The 25,121-nt window shown below is 60.3% G+C and overlaps 1 protein-coding gene and 1 long non-coding RNA gene across 4 annotated transcripts in view; both read left to right on the forward strand.

The window, feature by feature from the left end:
• LOC108494378 overlaps positions 1 to 413 on the forward strand; it is a 689-nt gene extending 276 nt beyond the window's left edge. Inside the window, exons 2-3 of the long non-coding RNA XR_001873823.1 lie at positions 95 to 175; positions 296 to 413. This is a non-coding gene — a long non-coding RNA (uncharacterized LOC108494378). The remainder of the gene's footprint in view (positions 1 to 94; positions 176 to 295) is intronic.
• Positions 414 to 7,483: 7,070 nt separating this feature from the next.
• SBK1 (SH3 domain binding kinase 1) lies at positions 7,484 to 24,489 on the forward strand. Of its 3 annotated transcripts, none has more exons than XM_017809110.1 (4): positions 7,484 to 7,708; positions 20,470 to 20,672; positions 20,763 to 20,965; positions 21,867 to 24,489. In XM_017809110.1, the coding sequence occupies exons 1-4, from the start codon at positions 7,647 to 7,649 to the stop codon at positions 22,647 to 22,649; spliced, it is 1,251 nt and encodes a 416-aa protein (XP_017664599.1). In that variant the 5' UTR covers positions 7,484 to 7,646; the 3' UTR covers positions 22,650 to 24,489. The 3 variants fall into 3 exon arrangements, with proteins under 3 accessions (XP_017664599.1, XP_017664601.1, XP_017664600.1); XM_017809112.1 differs by lacking the exon at positions 7,484 to 7,708 and adding an exon at positions 13,637 to 13,677; XM_017809111.1 differs by lacking the exon at positions 7,484 to 7,708 and adding an exon at positions 15,072 to 15,870.
• The last annotated feature ends 632 nt before the right edge of the window (positions 24,490 to 25,121 follow it).

Below are 25,121 nucleotides of genomic sequence, written 5' to 3' on the forward strand. Positions count from 1 at the left end.
GGGGATGGGACCCGGAGCTGGGCCTGACCCTTGGGCTAGTGCTGGTCCCAGACCTGCCCTGGGACTGGATGTGGGCCTCACCCCGGATCTGCAGGGATGCCTGTGCTCCAAGCTCCTCCTGACCCCCCAGCAGAGCTCCAAGGACACCCTCTGTGTTTGCTGACTTCCTTCCCATGTAACTAATTAAGTAATTAAATTAACTGGGGCAGGGGGAACCCCCAGCCCTGCCAGCCCTGCTCAGCAAGGACAACAGAGCTGCACGGCCCAGAATCCCGTTCCTATTCCCATCTCCCAGGTTTGCCACAACCTGGAGCTCTTTGTGGCCATGGGTGTTCCAGTGCCTGATGTGGCCGGGAGAGAAGATGTTAACAGAGAGATCCAGATCCATTCATCCAGTGAACTAATGTTAAATAAAGAGAAATCCAGTCCCCAACTGCTGCCTGACAGAATCAAGAAGCTGGGACCAGCCACAGCCCCAAAACAATGAAGTTGATACAGATCCAAACATTCCTTTTGGTTCCCAAACTCTCAGTGGCACCTCCAGTGACAAGAGGTGGCTGAAACCAGCAGCTTAACTGGCTTTTGAGGGGACAGCCAATGCCCCTGTGGGGACATTGCAGAGGCTGGCACTTACTTTAGAGGATTAAACACGGGGAGGAGGGAGAATAAACCCTCCATGGGGCTGTCACTGTCCCCAGGGCTCAATAAGGAGCTTAGGGCTGAGCAGTCCTGGGGCCTTTCCACGGCACATTTTCTGTCACGGAGGTTTTATTTCCGCACTCTCAGCACAGCACTGACCCCAGAGGGGCCAGGCAGGGTGAGGGAACTCCCCAGGAAGGAGCTGTGCAGGTGAGGAGACGCTGCCTGGACACACGGGAGAGAATGGCCGTGAGCTGCCACATGCTGATAAATGACCATGTGCACCCCCAGACGGAGCACTGGCTCCAAAACCTACCCTCAACACCTCCAAAACCTCCCAAACCCTCCAATGCCTTCAAAACCCCTCCAACACCTCCAAAATCTCTCCAATGCCTTCAAATCCGCTCCAACATCACCAAAATCTCTCCAACACCTTCAAAACCCCTCCAACCTCCTCAGACCTTCTCAAAACTCTCCAAAACCTCTCCAACATCTCCAACCCCCCTCCAAGCTCTCCAAAATCTCTGCCACATCTCCAGCACTTTTCCAAAACCTCTCCAACATTTCCCACCCCTCCAAAGCCTCCCAAACCTCTCCGACTCCTCCAAAACCCTCCAATATCCTCAAAAACTCTCCAACATCTCCAAAACCCCTTCAAAACCTTCAAAATCCCTCAAGCATCTCTAAAACCTCTCCAGTCTCCTCAAAATCCCTCTGACACCTCCTGAACCTCTCCAACACACCTCCAAAACACTCCAGCACTTCCAAAATCTCTCCAACACCTCTGAAATCAATCCAACACTTCCAAACCCCCTCCAATCTCTCCAAAGCTGCTCTGTCTCCAGAACCTCTCCAAAGCCTCTGCAATATTGCCAACACCTCCAAAATCCTCCAATGGCTCCAAAACATCTCCAGCCTCTCCAAAATCTCCCTGAAGCTCCTCCAACACCTCCAAAATCCCTCCAACACCTCCATACATCTTCCAACCTCTCCAAAATCTCTCCATCACCTCCAAAACTTTTCCAATACCTCAAAAACTTCTGCAAAATTTCCTCCAAAACCCTCTATTGCCTCCAAAACTTCTCCAACATCCCCAAAACTCATCCAACACCTCAAAAATATCCACAACACCTCCAAAACCCTTTCAATAACTTCAAACCCTTCTGACTCCCCCCAAACCCCAAAACCCCTTCAAAATCTCTCCAGCAGCTCTAAAACATCTCCAACCTCTCCAAAAACCTCTTCAGTGTCTCCAGAGCCTCTCCAAAACCTCTCCAATGCCTCCAAAACCCCTCTGACACCTTCAAAACACCTGCAACCTCTCCAAACTCTCTCTAATATCTCCAGAACCTCTCCAACCCCCCCAAAAACCTCTTCAACATTTCCAAAGCCTTCAAAACCCCTCCAATACCTCCCAAATTCCTCTGACTCCTCCAAAACATCCAAAACTCTTTCAAAACCTGTAAAACCTCTCCAGCACCTCTAAACTCTCAAAAAAAATCTCTCCAGTGTCTCCAGAACCTCTCCAAACCTCCTCAATGCCTCCAAAACTCCTCAGACACCTCCAAAGCTCCTCCAGCACCTCCAGACCCCCTCTGACTCCTACAAAACCTCTCCGACATCTCCAAAACCCCTCCATCATCTCCAAAATCCCTCCAACACCTTCAAAACTCCTCTGACTCCTCCCAAGCCCCTCCAACACCTCTGCAACCCCCCAGCTGAGCCGAGGTCTGTGCCGTGCCCGGCAGAGGGTTGAAGTGAGGCTGGAGCCCCTGGATCTGCCACCTCAGCAGGGCTCACGTTAGGATCGGCGGCTGTGCTGGCACGTTACCATGGTGATCATTAAAAGGATAAGCTCATTATCACCACTTGTCATTCCAACAGGGCCGTGTGTGGACACACGCTCCGAGGCGCCGGGGAAAGCAGGGACACGGATCTGCTGTGCCAGGACATCGGCCTCCAGAGCCGGGGGGACCCACTGCTTCCAGCACTCTGTGTTCTGGCCTGGGATCCTTGGGGTCTCCAAAACAGAAGTGGCCCCATCTCCCTGGGCTGGGAGGGATCTGCAGGCACAGAGCCAGCTGGTGAAACAGAAAGAAGGAAGAGAACCTTCTGCCAAATTTCTGGGTCCCTACAGGGAGATTTCTTCTCTATTCCTATTTTCCCTGCAAAGCCCAAGGAGGTGGAACAGCTTTTAAGCACAGGATGTGGGGCTGAGGGTGATTGTTGAGCTTTGCAAGCCTTTGTCCTTGCTTTGTGCCCCGAGGCAAAGGGATCATAAAGCATGGAATGGTTTGGGTTGAAGAGACATTAAAGCTCATCTCCTTCCACCCCCTGCCATGGGCAGGGACACCTTCCACTAGCCCAGGTGAATCCAAGCCCCATCCAACCTGGCCTTGGACACTTCCAGGGATGGGGCAGCCACAGCTTCTCTGGGCAACCTGTGCCAGGGCCTCCCCACCCTCACAGCCAAGAATTCCTTCCCAATATCCCATCTAACCCTGCCCTGTGTCAGTGGGAAGCCATTCCCTCTTGTCCTGTCCCTCCAGGCCCTTATAAAAAGTCTGTCCCCATTTTTCTTCCAGGCCTCCTTCAGATCTTACAGACACAGCACGGTGTCCCCAGTGTCCCTGTGCCTCACACAGGCAATAACAGGTCTCACACAATCCCATCGGGGGATCGTGGTGTTGTAGATCCTCGAAACTCGAGGTGCAAGGACTCCCTCTGCCACCAGCAGCCCTGGAGCGTAAGAACTGTGTCCTGGAAACGTGGCCATGCCAGACCCTGGGTCTGCTTTATCCCATTTCTGGAGCTCTGCCCATTGCTGCAAGTGCCATATCTTAAAGAAAATACAGAATCCACCCCATCACTGAGTGTGGCAGCCCCCGTTTGAGTTTGGGGCTCCTCAAACTGGGAGGCAGCATGGTTTGGACCGTGCCTGGACTAGCCACAAGGTAGGAGAAGTCCTCCTCCTTTTTTTATTTATGTAACTTTATGTTTTAAAACACAGAAGAAAGGGAAATACTGTGGAGCCGAACAGCTGTTTTGGGAGATCAAGGGAACAGGATTTGTGAAAATAATTTGTCTCTGCATGGTTTATCACTTAATTGTTATTACAACCAGCCGCTCAAATGCACTGGAAGGTGATTTGAAGCCCTCTTATCCAAGCTTCCTGCACAGCTCCCAGCCTTGATTGCAGCCCCTTCAATCCCACATTCGAATATTCATCACATTTAATTGCTTTATTCCTGTTTTGCAGCATTTGGGGTTTTGCTGTCAGGGTGAGTCTGAGCCTCGCACCAACCCAGCCGCTGGCGGGGCTTCCCCTCCCATTCCACCTCTCTGTTCCCATCTCCTTCATTGTTCCTACCACAAACTGAGCTGTAACTCATTTGGAATGCCATGGATAAGTGAGCATTTTACTGCCCTGCCACCTCATGTAAAGCAATTTAATGAAAAGGGTTAAGCTGTGTTTTATAAGTCCAATAAAGCAGCTTGGAAAAGTTTTGTCCACAAACCCCCACCACTCCCCGTGTCTCCCGAGTTCCTTGGCAAGGAGTTTGCTTATTTAGCAAGATGTATAAACCCAGCAGGTAAAATTCCCGAGCACAAATTCCTGCAGGAAGTACAAATGTGGGTAATTCATTACATAAACCCACCGCAGCCTGTGCTCTGGGGAAGGGGTGCTCCCAAAATGCCTCTCTCCAGAATGGGTGTCCATCCTCCTCCACCTGTGTGAAGCACAGGAACCCACAGCCTGGTGTCCCAGGGATGGAGAGAGGTCAGTTGGGGCTGTTATCCCACACCATCCCACATCCCTGTGCTGGGCAGACCGGTCAGGACCATCCAGGGTGGCCGTGGTGGGCAAGGGACCTTTGTGGCCACCACAGCTCCTGGCCAGGTCTTCCTGCCTCCTGCTTTGCTCCCCACTGGGATTCATCTGGGGCTGTGTGGGTGCTGGGGTTTTGGCACACTGATTATATCCCTAGGAATGGCTTTCCAAATCCCGTGAGGGGCAGCTGCTCCTAGACTGGGACCGAAGAAGCCCACGGGTCAGGGCACTGAGGAGGAGGTGTGGGGGAGCACTGGCAGGAACAAGCTCCAGGCAGGCTTTGTGAGTCAGATGTTTTGCAGGTATCTGAAAGGGAGCCCTGGAAATTCATCCCAGTGTTCAAATCACCCCTTCCAACAGCTCCAGAGCTGGAGAAGCAGGTGGGAGAGGGGCAGCAATGGCAGCTTGCTCCCTCCAGTGAGAGATTCCTCCACTCTCCTACAGACAGGAGAGAGGACTCGTTTGGGCTGTGGCTCCTTTCAAACCTACACAAAGATCAGAATCTGTCCCAACTTTCTTCCCAGACCTCAAAATCCCACCCAGGCAACACAGCAGGATATCCTGACCTACCCTTCCACACCCCTCCCTGCTCTCAGCCTCCCATGGGTTTTGTGGGGACACCAGCAGAGGTGCGGGTGGTGGTGGAGGAGGAGGATGGAGCTTGGGCTCCCATGAGCCAGGTCCCACCCTGAGCAGTCTGTCACCAACCACGAGCTCCTGTGGGGATCCATCAGGAGCCACAAGTGTTCATGACCTCTCTGGGTTGACACTACTGGGTTTTTATTGAGCGAGGGGGCAGCAGGGTCCCATCAGCCAGGGAAGGTCTCCCCTTCTTCCAGGAAGCATAGTGTGGAGTGGGATCAGGGGCTCCCAGGGACTGGACACACTGGCCAGTTCCCTTTTATTCCGTGTTTCTGCTCCGCTCCACTCGGCCCATTAGCTGAGGCATTAAATTTTAACATTTTTTGTTGCTCCTTGCAGCCTGTTCCTGGTGAGTGGGTGCCTGGGTGGGTGCCAGGGCCCTGGCGCCGCACTGGGGGGACCTGGGGGACCATGGGAGTCTGGCTGTGGTGGGGGTACCCATCTGCATCCCACGGGCAGGAGAGGGGCTGCCAGGGACCAGCATGGAAACAGGATCACTGCAAACACTCTGCACAGCTCTTATGCTCTCTTATGGGAGAGCTGGGAACATTCAGCCTGGAGAAGAGAAGGCTCCAGGGAGACCTGAGAGCCCCTTCTAGCCCCTAAAGGGGCTCCAAGAGAGCTGGAGAGGGACTTGGGACAAGGGCCTGGAGGGACAGGCCAAGGGGGAATGGCTTCCCACTGACACAGGGCAGGGTTAGATGGGATATTGGGAAGGAATTCTTGTCTATGAGGGTGGGGAGGCCCTGGCACAGGTTGCCCAGAGAAGCTGTGGCTGCCCCTGGATCCCTGCAAGTGTCCAAGGCCAGGCTGGATGGGGCTTGGATTCACCTGGGCTAGTGGAAGGTGTCCCTGCCCATGGCAGAGGAATGAGATGGTCTTTAAGGTCCCTTCCGACCCAAACCATTCCATGACTCTGTGATTCTATGAGATGAAATTGGGATAAACTACCCTCCAGGCTGGTTCCATCTCTCTCCTGGGGGACAGGACCCAGAGCAGCATGGCTGGAGCTTTCTGGCCGTGAGGAGCTAAAAAGCCATCAATTTTTGCCATTAGTTGGGGGTGTGGCTGGAGCAGACACGCCACAGGCAGAGCCATGCACTGAATAATTCAGGGTGAGAGATGACGAAGCCCATGGGCCAAGCTGGGGAAACCTCTCCATGTCCTCCTGCTCCCACTTCCCAAAGACATGCCCTTTGCTTCTGTCCCTGGGTTCTGGATGTGGGCTGGGGTGATGGACCAGATTTGGGTCTCAGGGATCTGGGGGACATGTGCTGGTCCCTGAGCTGGTCCCGGTGGATGGGTAATGGTGAGTGCATGGGGCCTCGTGGGTGCCTGGCCCAGGGTGCTGGACTGGCTTATCGGCCTGGAGCAGCTGGACACTGCTGGCATGGCCACCCTGCCTTGTACCAATGGTCCCTCTTGGGGCAGGGAGACCAACTGTGGGGCAAAGATGCCACTCGTGGGGCACGGACACGGACTGTGGGACAGGGACACCCCTCACAGGGCACCGTGGTGCTCCTGTCAGGTGCCCTGCAGTGGGGAGCAGTCCTCCAGGATGGCTCCAGGATGGCTCCCAGGCCACTCACTCCACCGTTGGCAGGGCACAGGGCACCCACGGGCACCCAGGCTGAGAGATTTGCCCCCGGGTTGTGCAATGTCTCCTGTGTCAGAGCCTGGGAAGTCAGACGGGCAGTGGGGACGGAGGATGGGTCCCTCGGTGACACCCCGTGCACGGGGCGGGTGGGCTGAGTTTGCCAGGTCTCAGCTGCAGCCCTGGCGAGCCCCGAGGGAGCCTCCAGGCGCCGGGAGAGGGCAGATGGAGCTCGGGCAGGCGGCAGGCGAGGAGTTAACTTCCAGCCTCGCCGCGGGAGTCTGGAGCTATTAATACTCGCACGCTGGTTCAGCTGTCAGAGCGAGCGGCTGCTCCACCGGTGAGAGGAGCCCCGCGGAGCCGCCGCTCCACGACGACACAACTTTCCTCCTCCACCAGCGTGCTGGGCTCCCGACCCGGCCGCCTGCCTGCCGGACCCTTCCAGACCCCGCTGGATCCTGCCAGAGCCTGCTGGACCCCACCTGCTGCAGGGGACACTTTTCCCTCACAGCCGCACGGGCACCGTCCACCGTCCGGTGCCACGGGGCAGCCGCTTCCCGCGGCCTCTGAAGCACCGCAGGGCTCGGACCCCTCTCCCGGGTGATGCCATCCCAGGTGCCGGCTCGGACCCCCTGAGGAATGGCACTGCCGCCGGCCGGGCTGCACGATGGGTGCCGGGGCGGCACTGGGCATCGTCAGCCCCGGAGCGAGGGCGACGTGGGACACGGCACAGCCCGGCACTGCCCCCGTGCCCGGTGAGCAGCCGGTCCCGGTGCTCAGCCCGGCCGTGTGACGGGCCCCCCGACACCATGGCCCCGACAGGGCCAGCGTGAGCCTCCGGCCACCGCCGGCACCGGCAAGGAAGATGCCAACACCCCTCCGGCACTGCGTGCCCTGCGGTCCCCCTCGCCCGGGCACGGCGGCCACTGGAGCAGAGCGATGGATTCCTTCTGCTTCATCTGCTTCCAGAAAGAGGAGCTGCAGCCCCTGCACCTGCACAGGTCAGTGCTGCGGGTCCCGGGACACCACTGGTGGGGGCACAGCACTGGTGGGGCTGTGCCATGAGCCCATGGTGGGGCATGGCATGGGAGCAGGGCACCGAGCGGGGCTGGGGGACAGACCCTGGCGTGGGCCATGCCAAAGTTTCCTTTGGAGTAGGTGCATCCTCTCCTGGCCGGAGAAGTCCAGACCCCATTCTGTGCCGTGCAGTGCCCGGAGAGGCTGCAGTGCACAGCACATGTGAGTGTCTGCCATGTGCTTCCCTGGCAGCAGCACTCTGGGGAACCCAGTGGGCATCCTGTGGCGTGCCATGACATGCTGGTGTGCTCATGGGAGCGGGGCTGTGGGCAGCGATGTGCATTCCAGAGCTATCCCAAATCCATCCAGGAGACATCCCACCCACTCCTGCCCACCTGAGCAGGGTCCCTGGCCAGTCTCTCCTCTTCCCTGGCTGGCTGGGGCCAGGGGGCCAGAGCAGTTTGAGGGTCCCCAAGGACAGCCACGAGGCTCCCCAAGGCCCATCCCTCTCAGCAGCTGCACCAGCACTCACCTCCCCCTTCCCCAAAATCTCCTCTGCCATCGGCGCTGCTGAGCGGCAGCCAAGGAGAATGTGCCGGAATTAGCCGGGCAGCCGGTGAGGATGCGAGGTGTGAATGCTGGAACATGTTGTGCCCAACTGCTCCTCCATGGCACTGAGCCACTGCCGGCTCCTGTGCCATGCCTTCATCCCCAGAGCAGAGCTCCAGCCAGGAGCCTGCCAGGCACTGGCTGCCCATGGCGAGGGCTGGGGGGGGCTCAGGGCCACCGGCTGGGCTGTGGGTGTGGGACAATCCAGGCAGTTTGTCCTTCCTCCCGGTGTGCGGGAAGTTGTAGGATTTGTTTTGGTGTAAATCCTGGGGTTTTGGAGCCTTGGTTCCCGCGAGTCACTGCCCAGGTGGGGGGGACAGGGAGACCAGGGATCGAGAGGGGCCTTGGGTGTGGGTGCTGCTGGCTGAGGGATGCACAGAATTCCCAGGGCTCCCATCCCACAGCCCAGCCTGGGGCTGGAGCTGACTGGCAGCATGCTGTGTCACAGGTGCCACAAGTTTGTTGTTCTCAGCCACAGAGGAAGCACCCAGGGTGGCAGTGTGGTGGCCCAGAGTCCTGAAGGTGGCCACAGGGACCACCCCTCCCTGCACAGGGGGATGGAGAAGGAGGAACATCCTTGGCTTGTGCCTGTCCTGCCCTGCTCCAGCGTGGGCTACGCTGGGGGGGTCCCTGTGTCTGAACACCCCTCTAGTTGTCACCAGTCTGTCCCTGAGCCTGTCAGCATCCCATGGTGACATGGCTGTCATTGCACGTCACCTCCAGCACAGCCCCAGTGGGGTAGCTCCTCTCGGGTGACCAAAGGGTGCTATCAGAGGGTGCTCCCTGGTCCTGCCACCTGTGCCAGGGGCAGTGAGTGGGCCTCACGCACGGATGCTGTGGCAGCATCTGTCCCCCCATGCCTGTCCCCCCGTGCCTGTTCCCCCATGTCTGTCCCCCCGTCTGTCCCCCCGTGCCTGTCCCCCCGTGCCTGTCCCCCCGTGTCTGTCCCCCCGTGTTTGTCCCCCCGTGCCTGTCCCCGCAGCCTCTAGATGGTGCCAGGAGAACGGGCTGCGAGCGGAGGCGGCCGGCGCCGTGCGGTGCTGGATGGTGCTGGGTACCGGGGTGCCGAAGTGTTCGGGTGCCAGGGCAGACCCCGTGGCTCTCCCCGTGCCCCCAGCTCCGTCCCTCCCTCTCCCCGAAGAAACACGTTCTGCCTCTTTTCCCGGGAAACCCATTCAAAAGAACCCCCCTCGGTTTCCTTCCAGCCCGGTAGCTGCACAGACATCATTCGGCTCCAGAGCCAACACCATTCCCAAGCTCCCGGCAAGTGCGGCCGGTGCTGCCGGTCCTGACCCAGCCCGCAGGACGCTGTGCCCCCCGCCCGGCTGTTGGGGTCCACCTCATGTCCCCCGGGAGCACGGACGGGCCCTGGGGCTCCGAGGACAGGGACATCACCCCAAGGGCCGCTGGCAGGGGCTTGGCGTGTGCCCACCGCTGCCCCACAGCTCCCGGGTCGTGTCCCCTCCCCGACCCTGAGAGCAGCCGCTGGGAATCTCATCCCGGCTGCCACCACGTGGGATGGCAACACACGCGTGGGGGGACCACCGAGGTGGGGGGCGCAGAGCCCCCCGTCCACAGTCCGGGAACCAGCTCCCACCAATCCCCTTTACCCTGGAATTCCCCGTGGATGGGCGCTGTCCCCAGGGACGGAGGGGGCACCCAGCGCCCCCCGGGCTGGCGGGGTGGGGGGTGTTCGGCCCCCAGCCGGGACACGGCGGAGCCCCCCGGGACGAGCGGTTCCCTTTGCCGGAGCTGCGGCTCCCGGCGTGCTCCGCTCCCGCGTCAGCCTCCCCGCTTCCCTCCCTCTCCTCCTTCCCAGCATCCCCGCAGCAAGCCCGGCAGGTTTTGGGTCATATCACCGGTGCGTGACAGGCTGCGGGTGGCAGTGGAACCCCGATCGTGGGGGGCTCAGCCCCTGGGCTCCTGCTCCGGCCAAGCGACGCTGAAGGGGCAACCGACCTTCTCGCTGAATTCCGAGGGGATTTGGATTGCTGAAAAATTTGGGGCTTTCCAGGTCACTTCCCACCACCCACCCTGTCCAAGCACATCTCATGGCACAAGCTGGATATTCCCTTTCTGAGCAGAAATCCCAGGGACACTCGTTGTCCCTCGGGGAGCTGGGGGATCTTCGCACGGTTTGGGATTGTATGAGGTGATAAACATATTTGATCCGGTTTCTTTCATCTCGTTAATCTTAATTAGTTATTAATATTCTGGGAGTGCTTTGAAGGCCACAAGCTCGGTGCAAACGCTCCCTGGTACTACTGGTGTTACTATTACTCAGTGTGTGTGACCCACATGCTGGCGAGGGCCCAGGCTGCAGCCTGGAAGCCACAAAGGGATCTGACAAGCCCCATGGAGCCCCACAGAGTCCCACGGAGCCACATGGAGTCCTGCTGAGCCCCACAGAGGTCCATTAAGCCCCATGGAGCCCCAGAGATCCCCACAGAACCCCACAGAGTGCTGATGGAGCCCTGTGGAATCTTCCATGGAGCCCTGCTGAGCCCTACAAAGCCCCACAAAGACCTGGTGAACCTCATGGAGTCCCATGGAGTCCTGATGAGTCCCATGGAGCCCCCCAGAACTCCACAAAGCTCCATGGATTCCCATAGAGCTCCACTGAGCCCTGCTGAGCCCCACCAAGCCCCATGGAGTCCCACGGAGTCCCACAGAGCCCCATGGAGTCCCACAGAGCCCCATGGAGCCCTGCCAGGCCCAGTTGGTCCCTCACTGCCAGCTCAGCCTCTGTGTACCCAGAGCACAGCACAGCCCCATCCTCCAGCACGGGGGGGTGACACTCGGAGATGATCCATGTGTAGGACCTGTGACACCAATCCCGCAGCCTGCCGTGGTCCCTGGGCTGGCTCCCTGGGCACTGGCACCTCCCACCTGACCTAGAAACAGCCCTGAGCTATAAATAGGGCGGGAGCCAAAGGAGAGCTCAGAGGAGCAGCTTGGAATGCTGCAAGCCGGAGGCTGTGGGAGCTGGAATGGCATGGCAAGGACAGGCAGGGGACACAGGGTGACATGGGACGTGGGAAGGGGTGAGGCTGGACCCACTCTGTCCCCAGCAGCCCATGGAGTGGGGTGTGCAAGGAAGGCAGGTGTGGCTTTCACCGGCCTGTGTCCTGCTGGCCCAATGGTGCAGGGAGCACCATAGCTCTGCCCCCATCTCCCAGAACTTTCCCTTTTCCCAGCACCCTCACCCCATGATGCTCTCCTGCCCTGTGCCACCCCTTTCCCAGCCCCACAGCAGCTGCTCTGGGCACCATCAGCCCCCATCCAGCCCACCCTGTGGGCACTGGGGTGCTTGGGGGGCACTTGGCTCTGGCAGTTCTGCTCTCACGCCACGCAGATGCCCACATCCCAGTGGGGATCACCCACATCCCAGCGGGGATCACCCACATCCCAGTGGGGATCACCCACATCCCAGCGGGGATCACCCACATCCCCGTGGGGATCACCCACATCCCAGCGGGGATCACCCACATCCCAGCGGGGATCACCCACATCCCAGTGGGGATCACCCACATCCCAGCGGGGATCACCCACATCCCAGTGGGGATCACCCACATCCCAGCGGGGATCACCCACACTGGGAGCACTCGAGCCACGGGTGCCGGAGCTATTGCAGGAACTGGTGAGTGGAGGGAGACTGAGGGCACTGGCACCGCTGCCTTTCCCAGAGCCCAGACCCTGGGGCCGGCAGTGCCCCGTGCAGCTGCCAAGCGGGAAGAGGGTGACAGTGGCACAGCCGATCCCGACACAAATTAAAGCACAGTGCTGGAGTGTGATTCACCCTCCTGCTTTAAAGTCATTCATGAAAAGATTCATTGCTCTGCGTCCTCTACAGGAGCAGATCAGAGCCGGCAGTGAGTCAGTGCCGATGGCTCCCCCGCCCTGTCCAGGGGTTGGGTGGCTCAGGGGGCAATGGGACAGCCCCAATCCCAGCAGAGCAGGCACAGCTGGTGTGTGGGAACAGCCCACTGCCACCCCTCAGAGCATGAGGAAGCCCCATGGCTGTGGGTCAGGTCAAAGCGGCATCAGGGGAGCAAAGGGACCCAGCACCCAGCTGAGAGTCAAACAAATTGTGGTCTGTGTTAAATGTCCCTGCTCCACGTCTGTGGGAACAGAAGGAAATGCAGGAAGAGGCGATGTGCCCAGGGGTGCTCCAAGGAAGAGCACGGTGCCTACCCCTCACCTTCCTCCGGAAAAGCTGTCACTGTCCCCTGGCCTGGAGGTACCTGGGAGCTCCTGGTGCCCAGCTCTGGCATCGCTTGCTGAGCGTGTTGCCAAATTTAAGGAGGCTGAAGGAAAGCCTCTGTGCTGCCTTTGCCTCAGCTGGTATTCCCTAGCTCAGCCCAAAGGGTCTTACCATCTGTGGGAAGCCTCATGTCCTGCATGTATTGAGGAGCAGCTCTTGGGGAGCAGCCTGTGCTATGGTGAGGCATCACCTGTGCCATGGTGGAACAGATTGCCCACAGAAGCTGTGGCTGCCCCATCCCTGGAAGCGTTCAAGGACAGGTTGGATGGGCCTTGGAGCAACCTGGTCTAGTGGAAGGTGTCCCTGCCCATGGCAGGTCCCTTTCCATCCAAACCATTCCATCACTCTAGGATTCATGGTGGGCATCACCCACACCACAGTGGACATCACCTGTGCCAAGGGAGAGGGACCAAAGCCTTGAAGGGCTCAGGGATAGCAGTGCCCGGGGGACCAGTGGGCAGCAGGATCAGTGCTGTGCCTTGTGGGAGGCGTGTGTGCCTGGACACTCCTGCTGCATGGTGCCGGTGCTGCTGACCCTCATATGCTCCAAGCTCAGACTATCGGGGTCCTTGGGAGGGTGAGGGGTGTGAAGCTGACCCCTTAGGAGCACCGGTCTCGTCTCTATTGTCCCCAGCCCCGTGGTCTGCTCCGTGCCGAACCCGCGGTACCGGAGCTCCGCACCCGGTGGGGAGGGGGCGGCTCATCCCTGACCCCCCTCTCCAGGGCTACTCCCGCTCTTAATCCCTTCAGCTACATGGAGGGCGGGGACAAGCAGCGCCCCGCATCCCTCATCGCGCATCTCCCCATCCCCGCGGGGCCGGCGGCGGAGCCCCCCCGCTCCTCCTGCTCCTCCCGCTCCGCGCTCCCTCCCCAGGGCGGCGCCGGTGCCGGTGCGGGCGGAGCGCGGCGCGGGGCGGGCGCTGCCGGGGGCTGCGGGGGGCTCGGCTCCGCTCCGCTCCGCTCCTCCGGCGGCGGCGGCGGCGGGGCCGCGGCATGAGGAGCCCGGCGGGGCGAGCGGAGGGCGGCAGCGGCGGCTCCTCTCCCGCCGGGGACGGGGCGCGGCGGCGGCTCGTCCCTCCGGTAAGGCGGCGGTGCGGGGCTGGGGGTGCGGGGATGAGGTGGGGCGATGGGGGTGCGGCTATGGGGGTGCGGGAGACGCTGCCCGCCCGGTACCGAGGCCGCCCTTTGTTTGCCCGCACGGCGCTGGGAGGGGGCAAACCCTTCATCCCGGTACAACCGGGGCTCCGGGATGAACGGAACGGGGAGAGGCACCGCGCGGTGCGGGCGCTGCCCCCGGGATCGGCCGCCCTCCCCGGCCCGGGTCCCTCCTGCGGCCGATGGCACCTGCGCTCCGGGCGGCCCCGGCACGGCGCGGGGGGGACGGGGAGGAGGGATGGGGACGGAGAGGCGTTGAGCGACACCGGAGCGGAGCCGGGGCCGGGGGACCGGGGGGCTCGTCCCCGGGGGCTCCCCATGGATTTGGGGGCGTCTGGAAGGATGCACTGAGGTGGAAGGCAGCTGGAAGCAGGGGAAGGGGAGAGCAGGGAGAGGCGGCCTCGGGGGCAGCTCAGGCCATGTCCCCTCGTGTCCCCTCATCACCTCCCATCGTGTCCTCTCATTGTGTACCCTTGTGTCCCCTCATCACCTCCCCATGTCATCTCCCCTTGTTTTCCATGTTCCCTCATCTCCCCTTGTGTTCCCTCATCAGCTTCCTGTCTTCCCTCTTACCTCCCCGCGTTGTCCCCTCATGTCCTCTTGTCATCTCCCCTCAAGCCCCCTCACCATTTCCCCTCCTGTCCCCTCATTGTCTCCTCATTGTGTCCTCTCTTGTCCTCTTGTCATCTCCCCATCTCATCTCCTCTTGTCATCTCGCCTTGTGTCCCCTCGTGTCCCTTCATTGTGTCCCCTCATGTCCCCTTATGTTCCCTCATCACCTGCCCTGTCCCCCCTTTCCCCCCCCCCCATGTGCCCCCGTGTCCCCTCGGTGCGGGCACGGGTGTGGACCCCCCTCCATCCCACCCCAGCCTCTCCCCGGCTGCGGCGGGGAAGGGGGAGCGTGACCCACTTTCCTCCAGGTCCGGCCCCGCTGCCGCTGTGGCCGCGGGCAGGCGACGCCAGCCGGGAGCCCCACCACAGCTCGGGGACCGGGAGCGGGGACAGGGACAGGGTGGTGCAGCCTCAGCACCCCTCTGTGCCAGACCGGTGTGGAGGTGTCACCCACGGGGAGGTGAAGCTCAGAGCTGGGTGCCCACACACCGAGCCCCCGACCTGCCCGGCGCTCAGGGTGGCCCTGAGCGGGGTGTGCCCGTGCCCTGCCCGGGATGCCGTGGGAGGAGATGAGGCACGGTGGCGGTGGGAGCACCCTCCTTCCTGGGAGCATTCCCAGCGGTGGGAGCCGGGGCCGAGGCAGGGGGGATGCCCAGGCTGCGTGGGGCACGTACAGGCTGTGCAGCCTCTTGGGTGGTGTCAGCTCTGGTTTTTCTGGTGGGGTGATGTGCCCCCATTGTCCCCGGGAGTGAGCAGGGCTGAGGGCCAGCTGGCCCTGCCCTGGGGACCCGGTGGGCAGGCAATGGGCAGGTGCCGTTCGGGGCATTTGTCTTTGCAGATCCCAACCGTGCGGTGCTGCTGGCGCTGGTGGAAGAGTTTTGGGAGGGAGATGATGACAGGCTGATGAAACCAATCAAACAATGAAGTAATCATAAATCCCCGGTGCCGGCGGTGAAGGCGGGAGCAGCTGGAGGCTGGAGGAGCTGAGGTCCTAACGAAACCATCCCGCTCAGCAGCAGAAATCCCGGGAGGCCGAAGCACTGAAAGGTGGCCAAGGTCCTGTCACCAGGGCTGATGGACAGAGACAGCACAGCACAGTGTGGATGAGGGCGGGGAAAATCCTGCTGGCAGCTCCGGGGGAGCAGTGCAGAGGGCACGGAGGACAGCAGCAGGAAGGAAGAGTGGTGGCTCCCCAGGAGCTGTTGGAGGAGAGAGTTCTGGTGCTGCTTTGTTTGCTCTTCACAAATTTGCCTGCGAAACCTGAATCCTGGGACCAGAGGCTGAGGAATCTTGTCACAGGCTGATAGTCAGGATGGGAGATGGATCCCACAGCGGGAGACACTACGGATGGGTGTGAGGGGGCCTGACCCTGCCCCACAGCTGGGACATCCCCACCGGGAGAGCAGCTCCTGCCAACTGGGATCCTGCACGTGGCTGGGCATTCATTGGCTTTGCTGAAGACGAGCCTGGTGCTGAGAAGGCTGCTCTAGTCTAGGCAAGGAGCTGGTATGAGAATTGTTGGATACCTTGGAATTCAGTGCCAATTCAGTCCCAGATTGGAGTCACTGGGAAGTGACCAGTTGCTGCAGGTGCTTTGGTGGAGGTTTGGTGCTAGTTCGGGTGGTGTCAGTGGTGCTCCAGCACTTCCCTGCAGAGCCAGCTGGAGAGCGTGTAGATGTGCCCCATCCATGGCCTCTCTGGGGGTGGCTGCTCCTCCCAGGCAGAGGGGCTGTTCCCAAACTGCTGCCACAGGCTGATGTCCCTGAGCCACCTGTGACCGACCACTTCCTGGACATACTCAGCTTATCCCGAATGGTTTCGGATGGTCCTGGGATGGCACAGGGGTGAAGGAACTCTTTCCCTACACGTTTTGCTGCTTTTGGCGGGGTGGGAGGCAATGGCTGGCCGGGGTGGAGGCTGCCCAGCCGTGGCAGGTACCAGTGGCTCTGAGCCCCCGTGAGATGCTTGTCCTCCCCCTGTGCCTGCAGAGACGGCCTCGTTAGGTGAAGGTGCCTTTGCAAGCCCTCCCTGGGCTCCACCGTGCCACGGCCCCCAGGAAGCACAGCTCATATCTGTTATCTGTTGTGCGGGTCCCAGCGGTGCGGAGGAAAGGAGAGGATGTCCCTGGAACGGGGTCAGGCAGGAACAGAGGCAGTGGGGTCTGGAAATGGAGCGGGGCACTGGGAGGCAGCGGCTCCGCTCGGGGCACGGCCAAAGCACCACTGGCCCCTTGCCCCGGGGACACCCCAGCACCAGGGTGGTGTGGGAGGAGGGGGACCAGGAGCAGCCAAGGGCCAACCCCCCTTGGACATGACTTTGCTGGCTCAGTGGGTAGTTTGGGGAAAATAGGGGAGGTTTGGGAGCTGGTTAGGGTGTGAAGGGAGGCAGCTTCCTCCTGATGGGTGCCTTGGCCTCCAGCCTGCTGGGCTTGGAGGGGAGTCAGTGTTACCTGCTAATAACTAAGGATTTGGGGATGGCAAAGGGAGAAATCAAAGCTCTGCCCAATACCTACCAAGTGCAGGGACAGAGCAGTGTGGGCCTGTGCCCATCCCACTGCTGCATGTTTCTCATTTCTCCCCTCTTTAAAGAGAAATTGGGGTCTTGCCAAGGCCCTGCCCCTGCCCTGCATAGGTTTTCCCTTTGTTTTTCCAATTCCTTTCCCCAGAGCAGCCCATGGTGCAAGTCCCATCCCCTGGCCAGGCTCCCAGCCCTGCACTGGGGTCAGCCCAAACCCTTTTCCTCTAACCTCCCTCAATAAATGGGTTGTTTTTCTGTCAGTCTCTGATGCGACCAGAGGGAGTTTTTCCCCCTTTCCCTCTTAATTTCCAAGCAGCTGCTGCTCCAGCAGCCTCCTCTAGGGGAGCCTGGGGCAGCTCTCCCGGGCCGTCCTCTGCTCCTCTCAATGAGCTCTTAATGAGTTTGCAATTAGTTATCGGCAGAGCCGATGTGCCCAGGGCTGGGTGTGCAGTGGTGTGGGATGTGGAGCAGGATGCAGAGCAGGGCAAAGCATCTCTTTCTAAGGATCAGAGTGGGAATGGTTTGTTAGTGCTGGCCTCAGTACCTGGCAGGATGCTGGGCTCTGGATATGGGATTATGTCTTCCCGGGATTTGCTCTGTGATGTTGGTGATGGAGCCGGGAGGTTTGGGAAGAGGAGCAGCAGCTGCCGACGGAGACGAGTGGCTGCCTATAAATACCTGCCAGGGAGCAAGGAAGAAGTGGGTGGATTATCCTCCTCACTCAATGAGATAAACGGTTCTGAAGCTTAAACACAGAACAATTTTAGTCTGAATAGTAGGAGAAACGGTTCAGGATGCGGAGATGACGGCAGGAACTGCCTGTGGTGAGCGGCAGGTCCTGGTGCCACGTGGCAGCAGCTCTGCTGCCCCTTTGCCATTCCCAGGATCCAGAGTGGTGGGGGCCTTTGCCAGGGCTCAGCTGGGATGTGCATCCTTACTCCCTTCTTGGGAAAGCTCCTTCAGGAACACCCGAAACAACTGAGCTGGGAGAAGGCGGGTTTGGCTTCCTTTGGGCATGGTGATCTTCCAGTGTTTAGGGGCAGGGCAGGAGCTGGTGCGCTGAGAAAAGGCCCCATTTTGGCTGTGGTGACCCGATCTGGCACATTGGTGGGCCTGGCCTGGGCACAGAGGGCAGCCAAAGACACGAGACCTCAGCCCCAGCTGTACCAGGCTGGTGGGATCTCTTGCTGCATTGGCACCATCATCTCCCCGTGTCCTGCTGTTCCCCCATCCCAGCTGTCCCTGTGAGCGTGCAGAGCTGGAAATGAGCCCTCGCTCCCACCCGCTGCTGCCCCGCTTCGCTGCTCACATCAAACCCAACATGTTTTCAAAAGCATTTCAATTTTTAATGAAAACTTCTGTGTTTACGCTTCCCTCGGTCTCGGCACATTGGTATTTTGGTCACCGCTGCTGTTGGGGCTCTCCCGGGATCGCTGATGGCTCCGTGTTCCCGTTAGCCCTGGCACAGCGGGGTGTGCTGTGCGGAGCCGGCACTGCGGCAGGATCCCGGCAACGTCCCCGTCCCTGGAAGCACATCCCTGTGCCAGCCGTGCAGACCACAGCAGGGACACCGGGCTTGGTGGGATCTCTGTTTCTCATGGATTTTCCTCGTTTGATGGTCAGAGACACCTGGAAACCCCAACAGGTTGAGCCAAGAGGAAAAGCAAACAGCCTTTGACTTGGAAAGCATTTCCACAACGCATAATCCTTCCCCTCCTCTCTCCCATCCAACCAACAGGTTCTTTTCCTCAAAGCCCAACTTTCCTGACGTGAATAATTGCATTTCAACACCGGTTAATTAAGAGGCATCGATGAGCGTGATTGTAAATCCAAGTGTAGACGGAATTCTTCTTGCAGGATGCTGGGGGCTGTTTTCAGTCCTGCCTCCAGCAAGCTGCTGCACTGATCCACCTCCACCTCCAGCACCCAGACGCTGAGATGGTGCTCCTCTGCCAGGAGGCCAATGAAACACTATGGAGATGAGCTGCTTTGGAGATCTTATGAGTCAAACTGTTACATTTTTGGAACATCATGATGTTGAAGTTCCTTTTCTATTTTTTCCCCAACTTCCCAGGGAAAAAAATATAACTATAATAAGTGAAGAAGCTGAGCTTTGCTTTGGGATGAGAGGCAGCATGGTGCAGGGAAGGAAGGAGGAAGAAGTTGGAGACCAGTCTCAGTCTTGTTGGGAAAGGGTTGGGTGTGATCTTGACCCTGGGGGGTTGTGGGTGCTTCAGGGGGTGATGGAAGATGACGCAGCACCCTGAAGACAGTGTGGTGAGTGACTCCAAGCTCTTGTTGTAGGGATGGTCAGAGTGAGGAAAAAGAGTCACTGGTTTGATGGGAGTGAAGAATGTTGGTGCTGTTGTCCATGTACTGCTGGCTGGGCCACCCCTTGCTCGGCTTTGGTGACATCCCACCTGGAGTATCGTGCCCAGCTGTGGGGTCCACAGCACAGGAAAGATGTGGATCTGTTAGAGCAAGTCCAGAAGAGGCCACAAAGATGATTATTGGGATGGAGCACCTCTGCTATGAGGAAAAGCTGAGAGAATTTGGATTTTAAAGCCTGGAGAAGGCTCCAGGGAGACCTGAGAGCCCCTTCCAGTGCCTAAAGGGGCTCCAGGAGAGCTGGAGACGGACTTTGGACTGATAGGTCTGGACTGATAGGCCAAGGGGGAATGGCTTCCCACTGACACACCGCAGGGTTAGGTGGGATATTGAGAAGGAATTCTTCCCTGTGAGGGTGGTGAGGCCCTGGCGCAGGTTGCCCAGAGAAGCTGTGGCTGCCCCATCCCTGGAAGTGTTGAAGGCTGGAGAGAGCTTGGATCAACCTTGTGTAGAGGAAGGTGTCCCTGCCCATGGCAGGGGATGGAATGAGTTGAGCTTTGAAGCTCCTTCCAACTGAAACCAGTCTGGGATTCTGTGATTCTCTGAACCAGGGCATCCATCACCTTGGCAGGGGGAGGCCAAGAGTCAGTGCTGATGGATAGTCAGAGGGATATGATGGAGGGATTTCTGGAAGAGCCATCATATCCCGCCTGGTTCCTGCAGCATGGCCCTGGCTCTGCTCTGGAGTGTCACTGGCTTGGGGGAGGCTCGGCTCTGGAGGGGGCTGCAGTGGTGGAGGGGACAGGGCTGGCTGCCAGGGTCCCCACTGAGGACTGTGGCAGCAGTGGGGGGCCCCTAAAGGTCTCAGTGTGTGGTGGCTGTGAACACACCAGGGCTGAGGAAATGTGTGTGTCCGTGTGTGTCCATGTGTGTGTCCACATCCCTGCCCTCCTGTCTCTGCCATGCCCTGAGCCCTCCCTTTGCCCCCAGACGTCCCCCTGAGTTGGTAGCACAGGGACCACTGACCCACATGGCTGCAGCCCCACAGAGACTGGAGTATCCTCTCCAGAGCAATTTGGTTGGTGGCCACAGGGCACAGAGGGGTGGCACTCAGTGGGGGCTGCTCCAGCCCTGGGGGTGGGATGGGATGGGATGGGATGGGATGGGATGGGATGGGACGGGACGGGATGGGATGGGATGGGACAGGACATGGTGGCTTTGCAGCACCCACCGAAATGCTGCCACGCCTCTGCCTTGCAGCGCAACCATGAGCGCGGGTTCGATTGAGCAGGAGCCGTCGCGCAAGCTGGCCTGCTGCGGGGTGCCCCTCATCACCGAGGACATGCAGTCCCTGGCCATCCGCACCCTCTCAGGCACCGACATCAGCAAGCACTACGACCTCATCCGCGAGCTCGGCAAGGGCACCTACGGCAAGGTGGACCTGGTGTCCCACAAAAGCACAGGTGAGTGGAGCAGGGGGCTGTGCTGGGAGCAGAGCGCCTGGCACATCCCAACCGTGCCCCGAGCTCACCTCCGTCCCCTGCCCTCCGCAGGCACCAAGATGGCCCTGAAGTTCGTCAACAAGAGCAAGACGAAGCTGAAGAACTTCCTGCGGGAGTTCAGCATCACCAACACACTCTCCTCCAGCCCCTTCATCATCAAGGTCTTTGACGTAGTCTTCGAAACTGAGGACTGCTACGTCTTTGCTCAGGAGTATGCCCCTGGTGGGGACCTCTTCGACATCATCCCGCCGCAGGTGAGAGCCCCCGCCCCTCCCGCAGGAGCCCTTTTGGGATGTGGGGGCTCAGCATCCCCAGGGCTCTGAGAAAAGCTGCTGTGGTGCTTTGGTGCCCCTGTGGGAGGGGGCTGTGGGTGCAAGGACTGGGCAGCCCTGTGTGGATCACTCCTGAACACAAGCACCTACAAGCAAGTCTGGGACCGATCACCCATCCCCTGGGTGGCTGAGATCCATCCCTAGGGTGGCCTGGGACCGATCACCCATCCCCTGGGTGGCTGAGATCCATCCCTAGGGTGGCCTGGGACCGATCACCCATCCCCTGGGTGGCTGAGATCCATCCCTAGGGTGGCCTGGGACTGATCACCCATCCCCTGGGTGGCTGAGATCCATCATCCATCCCTAGGGTGGCCTGGGACCCATCACCTGCCCCTAGGGTGATCTGGGCCTTGTAATGCATCCGTAGGGTGGCCTGGGACTTATGACCATCCCCTGGGTGGTCTGAGATCCATCACCCATTGCTAGGATGGCCTAAGGCCCATTACCTATCCCTAGAGTGGCCTTCCCATCACCCTTCCCTTGGGGAAGCTGTGGCTGCCTGAACCCTGGAAGTGTTCAAGGCATGTTGGACAGGGCTTGGAGCAACCTGGTCTAGTGGAAGGCGTCCCTGCTCATGGCAAGGGGTGAAATGAGATGGCCCTTAAGGTCCCTTACAACCCAGACCATCCTGGGGTTCTATGGGGAGTCACCACCCATCCCTCAGCTGGCCCAGGTCCCACCACCCATCTCCCTGCCTCTGAAAGCACCCAAATAACACCATCCATGACCATGTTGGATGTGTAACAGATATATATGGGGTCCCCGAGCTGGGTGGGAACACCCCAGGGCTCGGTGGCGGGTGGCTGACGCCGTGTCTGCACAGGTGGGGCTCCCCGAGGAGCTGGTGAAGCGCTGTGTGCAGCAGCTGGGCCTGGCCCTCGACTACATGCACAGCAAGAGCCTGGTGCACCGGGACATCAAACCGGAGAACGTCCTGCTCTTCGACCGCGACTGCCGCCGCGTCAAACTGGCCGACTTCGGCATGACCCGCAAGGTGGGCTGCCGGGTCAAGCGCATCAGTGGCACCATCCCCTACACGGCGCCCGAGGTGTGCCAGGCCGGCCGGGCCGAGGGCTTTGCTGTGGACACCAGCATCGATGTCTGGGCTTTCGGGGTGCTCATCTTCTGCGTCCTCACCGGCAACTTCCCCTGGGAGGCGGCGGTGGCGTCCGATGCCTTCTTCGAGGAGTTCGTGCGGTGGCAGAAGGGGCGGCTGGGGGGGCTGCCCTCGCAGTGGCGGCGCTTCACGGACAGTGCCCTGCGCATGTTCCAGCGCCTGCTGGCCCTCGACCCCGAGAAGCGCTGCCCCGTCAAGGAGGTTTTCTACTTCATCAAGTGCGACCTGATGGCCGAGGTGCGGTGCCGGCCCTCCTACCGCTCCCGCAAACACACCAGGGACAAGCTCCCGGCCGGCTCCCACTGCCACGAGGCCGCCGGCTCCTGCACCCCCGCCCCGCTCAAGAGGACCGTCCTGACAGAAGGGAGCGGAGCGCGCGGCCCCGAGTCCAGCGCGGCCGCCCCGGGGACGGCCAGCAGGACAGATGGACGGCAGGACAAAGGCAAAGGACAGATGGTCCTGGCCACAGCAATAGAGATCTGCGTCTGACGGCGCCGCGGCAGCGGCCGCACGACCCGTCCTGTCCCCCCGCCCCGGCAACAGGGATGGGAGGAGTTGCTCGTGGTGGAGGCACGAGCCGGGACCAGGCTCTGGGTCTCCCAAAGCAAAAAAAAAGGAAAAGAAACACAAACGAAGAGGAAAAGGACAGAACTGGTTGCGCTCCGTAGCGCCGAGGATGCCAATGCCCCCACCCTGCCTGGGTGAGGCCGGCAGCGGGAGCCCAGCCAAGGGCACCGCGCGCTGCCAGGGAGGACAGGGGTGCCCACGGTCCTGCCATGGCCATGCTGCCCCTCCGAGGCTTCCCACAGGGTGGCATGGGGAGAGGTCTCCCAGTACAGGGAGGAAGAGTCGGGAGGGTAGTGGATGGGAGGTCCGAGGCAGGCAGTGCCCACTGGCTCTCCCCCACCCTGTGCTTGATCCCTGGACTGGGAGCGGGAAGGCCGATGACCCCATACCATGGAGGAGGCCTTTGGGGAGGTTTGGGTGGGTGATGATTTGTCCCCTTCTACCAATCCCTGCCCCACTGGTGGGGACCAGGAAGGGATGAGGAGATGGGCACCGGGCTGGTGATGGGGAGCTGGGGGGTTTCAGGCAGCCCAGGACCCCTGGCAACCCCGGCTGCCTCCCCGTGGTGGGAGGTGCTGGCAGCCATCGATGTAGCAAGTGTCCCTGTCTGTGTGTCATTGTGTGTCCCACCACTGCCACTGGCAGCCCCTGTCGCCCCTGCCCTGCCCCACATGGCCCCAGACCCCACTGGAGGGACAGGTCCCTCCAGCCGGGAGCTGTGCTCTGGGCTGTGGCCCGTGGCCACAGTGCCATCCAGCAGGTTGGATGCTCAGGGCCAAGCTGGCTCTGCCATAGTGGCATCTCTGCAGACTCTCTGTCCCTGGGGACTGGAAGAGGTGGCAGCAGTGCAGCCCCAGGCTGGCCTGCACACCCCGGGAGCAGGGGAGGGGGCTCCGAGCGGCCTCCAGAGAGCCAGCCTGGTTCCCTGTGCTCATTCCATCACCCCTCCTCGCTGTCACCCCTTCCCCAAACTCTGTCACTCTCCCCTGGGGCTGGCGGGGAGGAGGCGGTGGGATGGACCCCCGGGGCTGGCTGCAGCAAGGCAGGGGGTGGTGGCAGGAGCCGCTGGTGGTCCCTTAGTGACAAGGTCACGGGGGAGTGTGTGTGGGACACAATTCCCCTCGTGGTTTTGGGCACCCAGCAGAGTGGGGGGCTCACCCGGAGAGGGTGGGGGGCACCCCAAGGCGGCAGCACTCTGGTATGGTTTGGGCTTCCCTCCCATCGGGTGGGTGCCGGGGGGACCCCCTGTGCCCCCCGGCGCCGCAATTCCCGCACCAAGGGCTATCCCGCTATCCAGCAGCAGCAGCAGCAGCAGTTTACAGAGCAGGCGGGCGGACCCCCCGCCCCCGCTGCTGCCCCCCGGCCCCTCTGCCCCCCGCCCGCGGTGCCGGGCCCCGGGCGGCCTTAGAAGTAGCATTGCCCCTAAGTAGAGACGCTCTAGGCACCGGTTTTTCTCCTTTTTGCCTTAGGTCCCTCGATGTCCTCAATCTTTCGTGCAATAATGTAGATAAGGGATCCCGGGAGGGCTCGGCGGTGCCTCTCTGGGAGGGCTCGGCGGCACCTCCCGGGGGTCTGTCCCGGGGGGGTGCCCCGTGTGATTTCTGTCCCCATCGAGGTCGCTGTGTCGGTAGGTTGTCGGGTTTTTATTTCCAGTTCCCTCAGCTGTCGGGTTTCAGACCTTCTTCCCGTAGGAGAGGCTGTAGTGTCACAGACGTTACCTCAGTTTGTCACTGTTGAAAAGGATTAAAAAAAAAAAAACAAAAACCACAACTGAAACCATAAAAAATTACAAAATACATAGTTATAAAAGCAACAAAAAAAAAATTGTCAATGGCGGTGAAGACTTTTTTATTAAATAAAGCAAAAGTGATGCTGCTGGTGTGGGCGGGGGAGCACAACCTCTGCCTGGGGCTCGCTGTCCCCCCACTGTCACCACGTCCCCTCCATGCCCGGCCATCGTGGCCACCCCTGGGTGGGAGGGAAGGAGCACGGGGAGCAGCACCGTGGGGCAGGGCGGCAGCTCCCTTGGGTGGGGGGCACCGAGCTGCCCTTGGTGCAGCCCCCTCTGAACAGCCAGGGCTGCCTGATGCCAAATGTATTCCAGCCACGTCCGCAGGCTAATTTCAATTTCCTGGTAATTATGCAAATGAATGTGGATTTAATTAAGGGCAGATTTCATTAAAGTCTTCTTGGGGAAATGAGAACAGGATGGGGGAGAGCGAGGAGGACGAGGAGGAGGTGGCAGGGAAGAGGAGATGAAGGCAGCGCCCGCCCCGGAAGATAAATAGTCACAGGGGATGCCGAGGGGATGGATGGGATCCCTTGGGAGTGGAGGTCCCACTGCTCCCTGCCACAGGACCCCCATCGCGGGGGGCTCGCGGTCCCCAGCCCAGG

This window comes from Lepidothrix coronata, unplaced genomic scaffold (assembly GCF_001604755.1).
Source record: "Lepidothrix coronata isolate B3197 unplaced genomic scaffold, Lepidothrix_coronata-1.0 Scaffold24, whole genome shotgun sequence".
NCBI lineage: Eukaryota > Metazoa > Chordata > Aves > Passeriformes > Pipridae > Lepidothrix > Lepidothrix coronata.